This window comes from Rattus norvegicus, chromosome 4 (genome assembly GCF_036323735.1).
Source record: "Rattus norvegicus strain BN/NHsdMcwi chromosome 4, GRCr8, whole genome shotgun sequence".
Taxonomy (NCBI): Eukaryota; Metazoa; Chordata; class Mammalia; order Rodentia; family Muridae; genus Rattus; species Rattus norvegicus.
The window spans coordinates 79278456-79292739 of record NC_086022.1 but is presented as its reverse complement, the minus strand read 5'-3'; the positions used below and the strand labels follow the sequence as shown (position 1 = coordinate 79292739).

The 14284-nt window shown below is 49.1% G+C and overlaps 1 protein-coding gene and 1 pseudogene across 2 annotated transcripts; both read right to left on the bottom strand.

Annotated features, from left to right (window-relative positions):
* Nucleotides 1-1478: 1478 nt before the first annotated feature.
* Nucleotides 1479-6504, bottom strand: Svs1 (seminal vesicle secretory protein 1). Of its 2 annotated transcripts, XM_006236459.2 has the most exons (6): nt 5373-6504; nt 4220-5114; nt 2942-3227; nt 2508-2640; nt 2111-2249; nt 1479-1629 (listed from the first exon to the last, which is right to left on the bottom strand). In XM_006236459.2, the coding sequence occupies exons 1-6, from the start codon at nt 6381-6383 to the stop codon at nt 1598-1600; spliced, it is 2496 nt and encodes an 831-aa protein (XP_006236521.1). In that variant the 5' UTR covers nt 6384-6504; the 3' UTR covers nt 1479-1597. The 2 variants fall into 2 exon arrangements, with proteins under 2 accessions (XP_006236521.1, NP_954526.1); NM_199095.1 differs by having other exon boundaries at nt 1485-1629; nt 4220-6383.
* A 6494-nt stretch (nt 6505-12998) lies between these two features.
* Aoc1-ps1 (amine oxidase, copper containing 1) lies at nt 12999-13864 on the bottom strand (annotated as a pseudogene).
* Between the last annotated feature and the right edge of the window lie 420 nt (nt 13865-14284).

The following is a 14284-nucleotide window of genomic DNA, read 5'->3' as shown; positions in this document are numbered from 1 at the left end:
GTTTTAGATTTGTGTCCACACTGAGGAAGAGGTGTAGACCACTGCCGCACATCTCCCTACTTCTTATGTTTCTCCCACTCTAAACATCCACCTTATGGTTCATGGGCTCCACCCTATGGTTCATGTGCTCCAAATGCTGGGCCACAGAGAGGATTCACTACTACCCAGAGTCTACCGCCATCCCAGCGCTCCTGCCTGCTGGGCCCACAGAGGACCTTGACTAGTGTGTGTGACAGGCACCAACCATTGCAGTGTCAGAAAGAGTTCTCACAGAGTCCTAGTCCAGAAACTCTCCTCATTCTTCCCTCCCTGCAGCTCAACCTTTGCCTTCCTCTCCTCTCAACTGTCTTTCCTGAAGGGAGCTGGCACCCTGCCTCAGGCAGCGTGCATTCCTGATGACTTCATGCCCTCCTTTATGGCTGGCCTCCTGGTTTCCAATTGCTTGTCCCCAAATGTCTTTCTTTTTTGCCCAGAAGGACAAAAGTATGAAAGAGACTAAGAACAATCTCTCATGGGCAGCCCAGGGAGGAACACAGTGGCAATGGGGCCACAGACAGGAGGCAAGCCTACTCCCCAAACACTTACCAGCGATGCCATCCTCTACCTGGAGTGGCCTGGCCCTTGCTTTCGTGTGCCTTCTCTCTTTCTCCTGTCCCCTACACCATACGTGATCCTTTTCCTCCCCCTCCCTCCCTGCTAGACTTCTTAGTGTCCTATTGGATGTACCTGTGAGCTCTGGTCTGCCTGCCTCTGCTCCCCTCAACAGGCACCACTAAACCCCACTGTACACACAGTATGAGCAGACAGCAAGAGAAAGACAAGATAAACATGAGGGTTAGCCCTCACGTCTTACGTTTTTGCTTGTGTGTGCTCTATTTGCATTTATATATCTTGTATGTGTGGCCGTGTGTTTGTAGTGCATGTGCATGGGGTGGAAAGCGGAAGTCAATATTATGTCTTGCTTATTCCCCACTTTTTTTTTTTTTGAGGCAGGTTTTCTCGATGCACCCAAGTTCACCGAATTCTGCTGGAGCAGCTGGCCAGCAAGCTCCAGAGATCATCTTGTCTTTACCATTCCTGAAACCAGTGCTATAGACAAGGTCATGGTACCTGACTCTGAGTGTGTGCTGGGCGTCTGGACTCAGGGTCCCATACTTGAGTGCAAACACTTTGCTGATTGAGCCTCGGTGGCACTTCTAGCTCTGCAATTCTCTAGGGCTGGGTTCCTAATGGACACATGAGGGGAAAATCTGTTTCCTTGTCCCTTTTAGCTCTTCAAGGGCACCCATATATTTGCCTTGATTCCTCCCATCCTTATACCACACACACACACACACACACACACACACACACACACACACACACACGCACACACACACACTCTGAATGCAATACATATTAGTCCTTTTCTATTTTCCTTTGCTACTTGGAATGTCCTGTAGGTCTCTTCTGTAGACACAGATATAAGACTCATGAACTTCTTTCTGCATTAGGCACCATGGTGCTGCAGTGCCCTGGTTTATTGAGCCGTTCTTCACTACAGAGGGAAAGTCAGTTGTCTCCAGGCGTCTGTTGCTATAGAGGGCAACACAGCGAGTCAGCACACACACTGGGCACGAGTCGGAGAGGCTAGAAGAGCAGCCAAAGGGTGAGATGCTGGTAACCTTGTTAGATTTCCCACAGCAGCTTCCTTCTGCATACCCAGCATTTAGGGGGGACAGTACCCACCCCTAACGCTTTCCTGAGAGGGGTCAGAAACTCTCAGACATTGAAAACCCGTCTGACAGAGGACTCCAGTGTCTCACTGTGCTTCCTTTCTCCTCCCCGAGGGATGCTTTTGGGGTTCAGTAGGGAAATGTGAGTGAAGCCCATGGCTACCCATCTGAACAGGTGGCTCATCTCCTCCCCACACCTGCAGCTCTAAGAGGCAGCATTCGGTGATAGAAATCGAAGGGCTTGCTGTCTGCTTTTGTGGGGTGCTGGTGGGACACCCTGGAGCTCTTAGGCAGGAGCTTCACACAAGATTGCATGTCTTAATGTAGCTGAACTGAGCAGGCGTCGAGTAGATCTTTTCAAGGATCTGGTGCCTGATATAGTTGTGGCTTTTTACCTGTATATCTCTGGAAGTTGTTGTACAAATCAAATGGCTGGAGCAAGAATCCTGCAGCGTTCCCCAGCGTAGCCGTGCTGGGGGCAATCTCAGAATGGAGGTTGTTTGAGAGGCCGACTGTCACCCAGGCCACCAAGTCCTATGGCAGAAATACAAGACTCAGTGGGCAGGGCAGTGCTGAATACTGGCTACTGGAGGACCTTGGGGATTAGGGTGTCTTTTAAATATGTGTTTATAAACATCCCAAGATATCCTCAACCCCATTTAAAAGAGGTGGACCCATCTGTCCTGACCTCTGAACTTGCCCTACCCAGCCAGCCACAATCCTGAGACCAGCAAAGTCTGGTCGTTGACTAGTGACAGGACCAGAGGTGGGCAAAGGAGACCGGATCTGTACCTCATCTTCGATGTTTTCATTGTTGTGAATGAAGTTCTCAAAGACCATAGGGTAAGCCCAGTGATGGTTCTGGTTGTAAAGGCTACTGTGGAACCGTTCAGACTCCTGGTACTTAGTCACTGCCAGCTGGTACCTGCAGGCAGAAGCGTATGAGTAGCATCAGAAATGAGGACTGCCTCTGCTCCATCCCCCTCCATAGAGGGGGAAACTGCTGCTGTTCCAGAATGAGTGACAGTCTCTCAGGGACCCGAAAGACTCCCATCTCTGTCTGTCTGTCTGTCACCCAGGATTCCCATGAACTCCCCACTCCCTCCCTCAGTGCATTAGGAGGCAAACTCAGAGAACAGCAAAATCATGGCCTCTTGGACAGAATGATTATACACGGTCACTGAGGGAGCTCCCGGCCTTCCTCGACACTTTGCATGAGTCTTCACCTGGGCCACAAGAAAGCTGGTGAGTTCTGCCAGCCCGGGGGCAGCATTTGCTCAGCCATGGAGGGGACATGCAGGAGGTAGCTGTGGCTGCGACCCAACACACTTTTTCCAGTGTTGCTAAAAAGCAGGTACTTGGGCAGAGTCTGCCTGAAGTGGAAGGCAGCCTGGCGCTCCTGGGAGTACTGGGTCTTGTCGAAGATGGGCTTGACCTGCTGGCTTCTCTGGCTCCAGGGGTCGGTGATGTTTTCCAATCTCATCTTCAGGGTCTGGAAGCTGTTCTTTGTACCTGTGTCATGAGGAGAGGAGGGCAAGAGTCAAGGGCTGGGACAGAAACTTCCTCCCTGTTGGGTATGATCTACATGCTAGGCCATACCCACAGTCGGTTTCCTGGGCTTTTAACCTTAGAGACACGGGACATTTCTCAGGCCTGAGTACTATTGGGGTACTCTGGGATAGAGGCCCTATTGGGGCTGAGAGGGTGGCAGCTACCCATCTGGTCCTGATAAACCATATTGAGGGCATTGTTCTGTTATAGGATTTGATGTTGAGCATCACAGCCATGCTATGTCTGTGATGACATCATTATCCAAAAACCACTGACACCCAGATGATACTGTGGTCACCTCAGTGGTGGGAGGTAGCATTTCTTTCTTTTTATTTATTTGTCATCATTATCACTATTATTATTATTATTATTATCATTATTATTTTACTTATTCACTTTACATCCCACTCACTGACCCTTCCCTCTCATCCTCTCCCACAATCCTTTCCCCTCCCCTTCTCCTCCGAGTGGTGGGGCACCCTTGGGTATCCCCCAACCTTGACACATCAAGTCTCTGTGAGGCTAGGTGCAACCTTTCCCACTGAGGTCAGACAAGGCAGCCCAATGAGAAGAACATATCTCACATACAGGCAACAGCTTTTGGTTTAGCCCCTGCTCCATTGTTTGGGAGCCACACAAAGATCAAAATATATACCTCTACAACATATGTGCGGGGGGAGATAGCATTTCTGACCCTTCATGGCACTTCTTCCCTCCAACCTTGTATACCATTCCACTCATGCTCAACAAGGGGAACACATACCCCACATTTAGGGCAACCCTAGAGTACCATTTGCTGTCCCCATTTTTTAGGGGTGCATGATGTTTCTTCATGTATGTAAGAAGGCTGAATGGACACAGCTGATTTTATGTTGGGGAGTCTTAGCCTGTTTGCTGTTGTGAATGTATTGGAAATGGTTTAGTGCCTGGGAGGGTCTGGTCTCAAGACCTACCTGCCACATCCAGGTCAATGCGATAATGCGCGAGGTGGGAGTGGACGTTGCCGAGTAGGTGGGTGTGCAGGCGACTGTGGTAGAGCATCCCTTCTGAGGTGTAGAAAGTGGCATGAACATACCCGGTAGCATACATCTTGCCCTCCATTATGCCATTGGAGTGGAAGATGAAGTCCCAGATGTAATCGTGATTGTGGATCGTCGATGCTGTCCTCAGAACCAGCATGGGTCCACCCAGCCTGGCGTAGGAACTGAAGCTACTTCTAAAGTTGGAGTTAAAGTAGTGCCTAAGGGGAACCCCCACGGGCACTTCAAAGATACAGAGGGCTTGCCGAGAGAGGACAGGACCGTCGCTGTCATAGTAGTGGATGGCATCCAGGAAGGTGGCTTTGTGGGGACAATCAATGCCAGGAGTTAGCTGGTGAGTGATACCTCCTAGGCCCCAGCCCACATCCACGTACTTGGTCTCCCTGCCTCCAGCTTTGTGTCCTTTATACAGTGCCATAACCTCTTGCACACCAACCTCATAGGCGATACGTTCGCCTCTGAAGTGTACATTAAAGAGCTGAAGCCCATAGGAAGACTGCAGCTTGAAGAAGAAGCTCCAGTCTCCGTAGAGCACAGTGTTATGTTTTAGCCTGTAGCGGGGAACACTGGACTGGGCCACTTGAGGCCCACCCTTCCTGATGGGCGTGGGGAATTTAGGATAGAGCTGGGCCACTTGAGGGCCACCCTTGCTGATGGGCCTGGGAAATTTAGGATAGGGCTGGGCCACTTGAGGGCCACCCTTGCTGATGGGAGTGGGGAATTCAGAATAGGGATGGGTCACTTGAGGACCACCCTTCCTGATGGGTGTAGGGAATTCAGAATAGGGCTGGGGTACTCGAGGGCCACCCTTCCTGATGGGTGTGGGGAATTCAGAATAGGGCTGGGGTACTCGAGGGCCACCCTTCCTGATGGGTGTAGGGAATTCAGAATAGGGCTGGGGTACTCGAGGGCCACCCTTGCTGATGGGTATGGAGAATTCAGGATAGGGCTGGGCCACTTGAGGACCACCCTTCCTGATGGGTGTAGGGAATTCAGAATAGGGCTGGGGTACTCGAGGGCCACCCTTCCTGATGGGTGTAGAGAATTCAGAATAGGGCTGGGGTACTCGAGGGCCACCCTTGCTGATGGGCATGGAGAATTCAGGATAAGGCTGGGCCACTCGAGGACCACCCTTCCTGATGGGCATAGGGAATTCAGGATAGGGCTGGACCACTCGAGGGCCACCCTTGCTGATAGGCATGAGGAATTCAGCATGGGGCTTGTAGGTGGAGAACTGTGGAAACTGTTCTGAAGTCTTGGGCAGTGGGTCCTCGAGGACCACTATGTCCACTTCTCCATCTGCGTATTTCTGAGCCAGTTCCTCAGGGCTGCTGTAGAACTTGCCATTATACCAGATCTGCACTACTCTCCAGTCCTGGACATCTGTGCTCCCATGATCCACGAGGATCTCCAGCCCCGTGGGCTGCAGGAAGTGGCCATTCATAAAGCGTTGCAAAAGAAACCAGCTATGGCGGTTTCTGAATGTCATATCGCGAGGTCCAACATTGGTAAAGGTCAGGCAGCCGCCGTTGCAGTCCTGCAGTGTGAAGCCAGTGGTATCAAAGAAAAACTCTTGTAAGGGCTTGGTGGCTGTCTTCAGAGTATGGAAGAGAAGGGCAGACTCTACTTTGGACATGGGCCTAGATACCCATGACAGCTCCTGGCCACCCTTGCGGTTCAGTTTTCGCATGTACATGGGTTGATCAACGGGCCCCACAGCATACTCGGTGACATTGGGGTACTCCTGGGCACCAAAATAGATCAGGACACGGGCTTCCCGTAAAGGAGGCATGGCTCCTTTATCTAGGAAATCCAGCACCTCATACTTCTTGGGCATCAGCATCTCAATGAGGAACACAGAGTTCTTGGCCAAAGTCAGTACCGTGGATGGCTGCAGTTCCAGCTCCTTCCTGCTCATCAGGAAGTTGTGCACGCACTCCAGCTCCTCAGCACTCAAGTCCCACAACACCCGGGGCCTGGTATTCAGTGCCCACCTGGAGTGCTCTGCCACAGACATCTGCACCACCAAGATGGCAGTCATCCAGCCCAGAGTCAAGATCCTTCCTACCAGGCTCATGGCTCTGAAACACAGCAGAGGAGAGGAGAGCTCTCGGGTATTTCTGTCGTCGAGCCTCTAGTTCTTATGCGAACTCCTTCCTTTATCCAGATGAAGCCAGAGCTGTCCTCAGTGGTGTCTAGGCCTCTCTGTGCATTGAGCTGCTTCCTTTCCTACTGTCAACTCTCTTATACTCTCCCTTATCTAGACATTGCCCGCATCTCTCTTTTTCTCAGTGTTATCTCTGCGGGACAGCATTTATCAGCCAGGAACACCATGAGCCACAGCAGCAGAGCCTTGGTCCTCACTGGCTACAAAGCACTTCTGTTCTGGAAAGGCAGGGGGCTGTGCTGACAGCAAAATTCCCTTTCGAAGGCAACAAATTTAGTGTGAATGTTCAGAGGGCAGGTTCCGGGCTCAAGCTGGTTGGGATAAAGTCCTGGGTAGTCACAAGGCTAGGAACTACTGTGTGAGCTTGGCCAGATTGTTAAATTCTCTGGGCACTCAGTGTCTTAACCTGTGAAGGGGAAATGGTAGCAGCAGCGGCACGCACATCCCTAAGGCTCCAAGAGAAAGAAGCTGACAGTAAGTGTAAACTTGTGGAGCAGCACTGGTCTTCTGGGACACACAGCATGCTGTCTACTCTCTTTAAAGTGAACCCTGATGATAGTGTGGGCCCTAGCACACTGGAGGTTCCGAGGCTTGCAGAGTGGCTGAACAGGAGAGTCCTGCCTTGCTCAACCTTCTCTTTTCTCTGAGCAGGGTAGTCAAGGCTACTTGAGCATGGACTCCTGTAAGGTTATCCCATGAAGTACGCCAGGGAGAACCAAGTCATGGATGTATCGTCCTCTCTTTTGGTGGAGAAGGCATAGTCAGAAGTTTTATTATTCAACAAGGCTCCCCAAACAACAGTAAAGGATGCTGGCTGTCATACTATTGTCTCTTGTACTTGCTGTTGAAGTGGGCTGGCCAGTCATGCTACGTGCAGAGTGTACACAGCCTTTGTCTCTTGTGTACATGTTGTTACTGTTACCACCCCTGGTTCTTCCAGATCCTAACCTGATCTGGGCAATGCTGAGTCCCAGCAAGAGGCTCTTTTCTGTATATCCACCTCCACAGGAGTGGCCTCACACCTGTCATTGACCTGACACTGCAATCCCACTCAATGTTCCCTCTGGGTCTCTAGCTGTACTCCTTCCTGTAGGTTTGGTGAGGTTCAAAGGCCTGAATTATGGCTTGGTCCTCAAGGTAGGTGGAAGGATTCTGAGAGATCCTTGTTGTCACAGGTTAACTGCCTTCAGTTTCATTGATTGGCAGGAATCTGGAGAAAACTCTTCTGTGGAAGCATAGGAGGGGGTCAGAGGTCCACATTGCTATGTGTTCTCCACCAGTAATAGGGTACAGGGCCAAGGATCAGGGCAAATTTCACCTACAAACAGCTTGCAGGATAGGAATTAGGCAAAGGGAAGCATAGGTGCTCATGAGGGACATGAGGGAGTAACTAGATCACAGGCCCTGGGCATCATGGGTGCTTCATGGTTTCTGTATGGAAATGTCTTGTGTCGTATGCACGTTTCACAAGTGTCAGGAAAAGCCTGTGTGCTCACAAAGTGCCAGTTTTCCTGGGAGTTCTTCTGTCCAGAGAAATATTTCCCCTTGATTTCTTTCTTCTAAGTTGATTAAAACATTGCCTCACCAAGGGACTTCCTGTCTTGGTCCTGGACTTGACTCTGTCCATGCCCGACTCACTGTCCCTCAGCACGTTGTTATTTAGTCTCCAGAGAACAAGATCTTCTGACTGTGACAGTGAGGGATGTGTGCTATACCTATCCCATCCTGTGAGATGCGGGGCTCACCAAGCATGAACCAGCCCAGTGTGTGTGTGTGTGTGTGTGTGTGTGTGTGTGTGTGTGTGTGTGTGTGTATGCGCACGTGCATGTGCCTGTGCACATGCATACACATGCACACTCCCCAGCTCATATGTCCTTATGCCTGTTGGCCCTGGTGATCACTGTCAGGACTGGTCTGGGGTTTCCTTTGCGTTCTTCTAGCCTACCTATGGAATACCATGCTTGTTTGATTTAATGGAAATGGTCCATCGTGAGGACTTCCCTTTGTTGCTATGATGCCTTGTGGGTGAGACAAGAGGCTTCTGGATGAACTCAGAGCCAGGGAGAAGGACAGGAGCTTCACTATGGTTCTACTCTCTATTTTTGGATAAGATTCTTTTATTTAAAACTGCATTTCATCTCTTTATGCTACCTTTCTCCCTCCCTCCCTCCCTCCCTCCCTCCCTCCCTCCCTCCCTCCCTCCCTCGAGCTACTGTCTCACATAACCTTGGCTGTTTTTTATATTGTTCAAAATGAAACCCATGCCTGGTATTGTTAACTGGGTCAAATCCCCATGGCAGGGTAGGTCATAGCCCTAGGGAAAAATCTAGCACTACTGTTGACAGAAATAGACACAGTTCCCTAAATTTGTATTTTTATACCAGCAGTAGATGGTGTTTAATACAGACTCACTCTGGTCAACATGTAGAGCTTACGAGACCATGGGACATCTATATTATACATCTTCCCTACAAAGCTTGGGACCATTCTAGAAGAGGAAGCAGAAAGATTTTTAAGAGTTAAGGGAGTAGATATCTTCAGAGACATAGTATTTGCTGGATATGATGGGGCCATTGCACACATGAACTCACACTAGCTGTTACTGATGGATAAGACTCACAAAATCAAGGCAGCCCAAACCCTAGCATGGATATGGAGGGCTTATGACATCCCACCACTTTCAGAGGAACTATTGGTAATCGATGGCTGATAGGGGAGAGTCAGTTTTCTTCAGGAGTGTGGCCTCTGAGAGCTACGCAGGCTCCAGTAGAAGCGCTCACACTCCTGAATATACAAGTGGAAGGAAGTGGTCTGGGTGGGTATTATGAGAGGAGAACATGGAGAAGGAAAATAGTGGTATGGGGAATAGGTTTGGTTCAAACACATTATCTTTGCGTAAACATATTTATTTTGAGTAAATATATCATGTCAATATATATTATATGTTATGAATATATAATATTTAATGAATAATAAGACACTTAAATTTTGTCCCTCTCTAACTCCTGCTCATCCTTTTCCACTTTCTTTTTTTTTTGGTTCTTTTTTTGGAGCTGGGGACCGAACCCAGGGCCTTGCGCTTCCTAGGCAAGCGCTCTACCACTGAGCTAAATCCCCAGCCCCCCTTTTCCACTTTCTAGATAGACTCTTATACTTTTTGAGTCTGTAAGTATATAAATTTGGTGATCAAATGAGTTTTATTGCAGTTGTTCTCAAAAGCACAAGAGCGAGTATGTAGGTATGGTTATGGGCAACTTGATGGAAGATATACTACTGAAGAAAATTTCTCCTCTTCTTATCCTCAGGAAGGTTGGGTCCCAATGAGCCCCTGTAAATCTTGTGGAGCCCTAGATTTCGTGTTGTGGTCTGAGATAGGCTCACTATATAGCCCTGCCTCATTTGGAATTTGAACTAGTTGTGAACTCACAGAAATATGTCTGCCTTTGCTGCATAAGTGTTGGGATTGAAAACATGTACCAGCACATCCAGCTCAGATTTCTTGTTTTGTTTTAGTTTAGTCTTTCACAGTGTCACACCTCTACAACATCTAATTTCACCAACCTTTCATTGTCCTCTCCTATGACACCACCTCCAGCTAAATGGCTTTCTCTTTCCACTCAATCCCTCCCTTCCTTTCATGCCTTTCTTGTAGCTCACTGAGTTAATGAGGTTGCTTGCACAAGCACATTTGATGGCTATTTGCCTGACATGGGTAATCGATGTTGATGGGTCCATAGACTTCATTTTTACTGGAGTTTTAGCATCATAGCAGTTTGAAGAGGAGGGATAGGGAGCTACTCCATATCTTTGACTCTTTCCCTGAGTGTCCCCACTATCAGCAACCAACCGCGTGGTCCATGAATGACAACTGCTGAGCCATAGGGACACTCCATTGGCACACCAAACTCATAATGTATGCCAGGGTTCATCTTGCCACTTATCCAACGAATCCTGACAAATGCCTCATTACAGGCCCAGGCCATCGCAGTGCTGAGGAGTGTTCCAATGACCTTAAATCATCTAAGCTCTCCCTGCTCCCCCTCCCTGCAGTTACACCTATGCCAACCACTGATATGTTGCAGTCATCCTGGACAGCACAACTCCTACAGAAGGGACTGTGTTTCCCTGTGTCTCCATGTCCTTCACAGCTGATCTCCCTCTAGAATCTCTTATCTCCAAATGTCATTTTGTTTTGCTCAGGAGGAAGAAGATGAGGAAGAGTGTTTAGAACCCTCTTCTCTGACGTAAGTTGGCAACAGGAGGAGGGCTACGATGGCAAGGGAGTCACAGGGTAAGGGAGAACTTAGCAACCAGTGACCCTCCTTGCTGCAGATCAGAGACATGTCTACTGCCTGCAACCCACTCCTGGCAATGCTGCCCTATGTCCCATCAGAATGGCCCGGAGTGACCGTTTTTGTTCCTTTGTTCTCCCAGATTTCTTGCAGCCTCCTCAAGTGTTTTATTTCATGGGCCTCTGAGCTGTGCTCCAACTGCCTTTGCTCCCACTGAGCAAGAATCACCAAATTCCTCACACAGCACCATCGGTCAGCTAGGAAGTCAGGGTAAAGAGAGCAGTGGCTTTCAGTCAAGCTATACATTATGTTGCTGGACTGGTAGCATACACACACACACACACACACACACACACACACACACACACACACCCCACACACGTATGCACAAGCAGTTGTACAACTACAGTTCCTGAGGCACACCATTACTGAGGTGGGAAAATTCACCCACAGCCTCTATGAGAGAGACTCAGGCACTCCAGACAGTGAAAAATTCAGTACCTCATTTGGCTCCTTTGCCCTGGACATGGAGATCTTTTAGGGTTCACTAGAAAAACATGAATTCACCCCACAGCCACTCATCCTAGTATGCGGCCCATGCTTTCCACAGTGCTAAAAAGCAGAGCACATGGTGGAAACTGAATGGTTTTCTGTCTATCCTAACATGGTTCTGTGACTGTTAGATGGGGTTGGGGCTGGACCCAGGTTTGTAGGTCCCACTGAGGTTGAAAGGAGGAGGCATGAGGTCGACCATTTGCTCAAGGATCCAGTGTCTGATGTCTATGGTGTTTATGTGTCTGAGAGGTCTGATATGCCTGATACGTCTGGGTGTTTTTGAGTGATATAGAAGTTGAAAGGCTGAAGCAAGGAGCTTATGGAGTTTCTAGGTTGAGGCCATGTTGGGGACAGCCTCAGAAGGAAGCTTGTGCAAGAAGCCTGTCATCTAGGTCATCAAATCCCATGGGAGGAAGAAAAAGCTTTGGTGGGCAAGGAAGTGCTGACTATGGTCCTACTGAGAACACTCATGTGTGGGACATTGTTATATGTGTCTACAAATTTCTCTGGACACCCTCAACCCCATTGAAAAGAGATTGGCTCATCTTTCATGACCTCTGAACTCCCCCTCCACCCACAAGCCATACTCCTGGGATCTGGGACAGGTCAAGTTAGAGGATAGTGACAGGCCAGAAGAGGGAAGGGAGGGGCTGGTCTAGTACCTGATCTTCAATATTCTCATTGTCCTGAAGGAAATGCTTGAAGACCACAGGGAGATCCCCGGGGTGGTTCTCGTGGTATATACTCGTGTATGGAGTGGTGTGAACTTAGCTGGAGGTGTGTGTTTTGATCATGCCACTAGTGCACAAAATAAAGTCCCAGACACAGTGAAAATTCTGTAAGCGAATGTTTTTCCTCCTGGCCCCAAGCTCCTGGAATAATGACTCTGATACTTAAATAGATTTACAAAAGTCTTGTCCAAAGCTTTGTGTGTTATCTGACTGGCTCACAATAACCCATGTATCCTATTCTATGTAAGCCACGCGGCTGGTTGTCTTTGCTCAGGTCCCATGAGCCTCCCTTCCTTAGGCAAATCCTCCTGAGCTTGATTCTCTCCCAGAATCTCCCTGTCCCCTCAATGTCCCACCTTCTACTTCCTGACTCAGCTCATTGGCCATAAGCCTTTTACTGACAGGTGATGCTCATAAGAGATTCTCTCTACAAAATTGTAGAGTGCTGAAGTTGTTAGTAGTATGAGCATGTGTCAACTGAGTCCCTTACATGAGTTGAATTTGCCTGTAAAGCTGGTGTTAAGGATGGGCTTAACAGATACTTCTGACCTTCTCAGAGATGAAGAGGGACCGTGGATGACAAACACTTTATCAGTGTCGTAGTGGTGGATGAACTCTAGGAAGGAGGCTGTCTTTGGACAGTTGATGGTAGAGTAACAGTGAGTAACAGTGCCCAAGCCCCATTCCATGTCTGTGGTCTTGGTCAGCTATCCTGTGGGTGTGTCTTCACTATGCAAAGCCATAGCCTCTTGAACACTGACTGGATGGGAACTGCCAGCCTCTGTAGGATTTCAGTGTTGTCTCCTAGACTGTGTTAAGGACCATTGGCTTGTTCCCTGTGAGGGCAGACTTGCTAAGGTGCCTTAGGCAATCTCCACTAAGCTGGTTAAAGAATCGTGGCCTCTCTGCGCTCCTGGACAGTGGGTCTGACAGTGGGTTTGCCATATTCACTCTCCATCTGCATATTTCTGAGCCAGTTCCTCAGGGGTGTTCTAGAGCTTGCCATTATTCCAGATCTACGCCACTCTCCAGTCCCGGACATCTGTGCTCCCATGATCCACAAGGTTCTTCAGACCTGTGGGCTGCAGCAGGTGTTCTACAATGCAGTGTAAGAGAAGCCAGGTGGCCCGATGTCTAGACTATGGGGGCCGTATGGGTGAAGGTCAGATACTGGCCATTGCAGTCCTCTAATGAGAAGTCAGTGGTGTCAAGGAAAAACTCCTGTAAGGGTGTGGTTGCTGCTTTGATTCTGTGGTAGAGAAGGCTTTGCTCTGCTTTGATCATTGGTCTGGTTGACCAGGATTGCTGTTTCTCTGGCATGGGGACAGTTCTCTCATGTACATGGGATTTGGTAACCACCCCAGCCCCATACATACTCCCACCCAGCAAACTCAATGACATTAGGGTGCACCTGGGCACAGTGAATCTGACAACATGGGCTTCTTAAACAGCACATCTTGTTCCTTAACCAGAAACTCTAGGACATCCTTCTTCTTGGGCAGCAGCGTCTCAATGAGGATCACAGCTATCCTGCAGGTGTGTCTTCACTATGTAAAGCCATAGCTTCTTGAACATTGACCCAATGGGAACTGCCAGCCATCTTGTCTAAAGCCTGTGTGTCTGATGGCTGCAGATCCAGCTCTGTCCTGCTCATCAGGAAGCTGTGCACGGCCTGGATCTCCTGGGCGCTCAGGTCTGCCAATACCTGGGCCTTGCCGTTCAACATCCAGTTGGGGTTCCCTGCCATGGTCATCTGTAGAACTGACATGATGGCTATGCAGCCCAGTGCCAAGCTCCTTTGTGCCAACCCCATGGCTCTGGAACTTAGTAGAGCAGAGGAGAGAAACTAGGTATCTCTGTCTCCAAGTACCTTGTCTCTAAGCCCTGTCTTTCCCCCTGGCTGTGCTTCTTCCCTTACCCAACTGAAGCCAGAGCTGGAGGCTCTAATCCTTACTTACAGTTCACAGTGCTGTCCAGGCCCCTGTGTGCATCTACCCATTTCCTCTCTCATCTGGAAACCTCTTATACTCCATCTTGTCTAGACCCCCATTATCTTTTTCTCTTTTGGTTTTCCAACTGTCACAAAACATTCATGAGCTCGGGGCACCACAAGTCATAGCCAAGGCTAGCCCAACAAGGGTTTCAAGCTGCTTTTGTCCTGCTTCTGTTGAGGGCTTTAGTGAGAGAAAAATTCTCTTTCCCATGCAACAAATTACCTAGTATGGGGATGCAT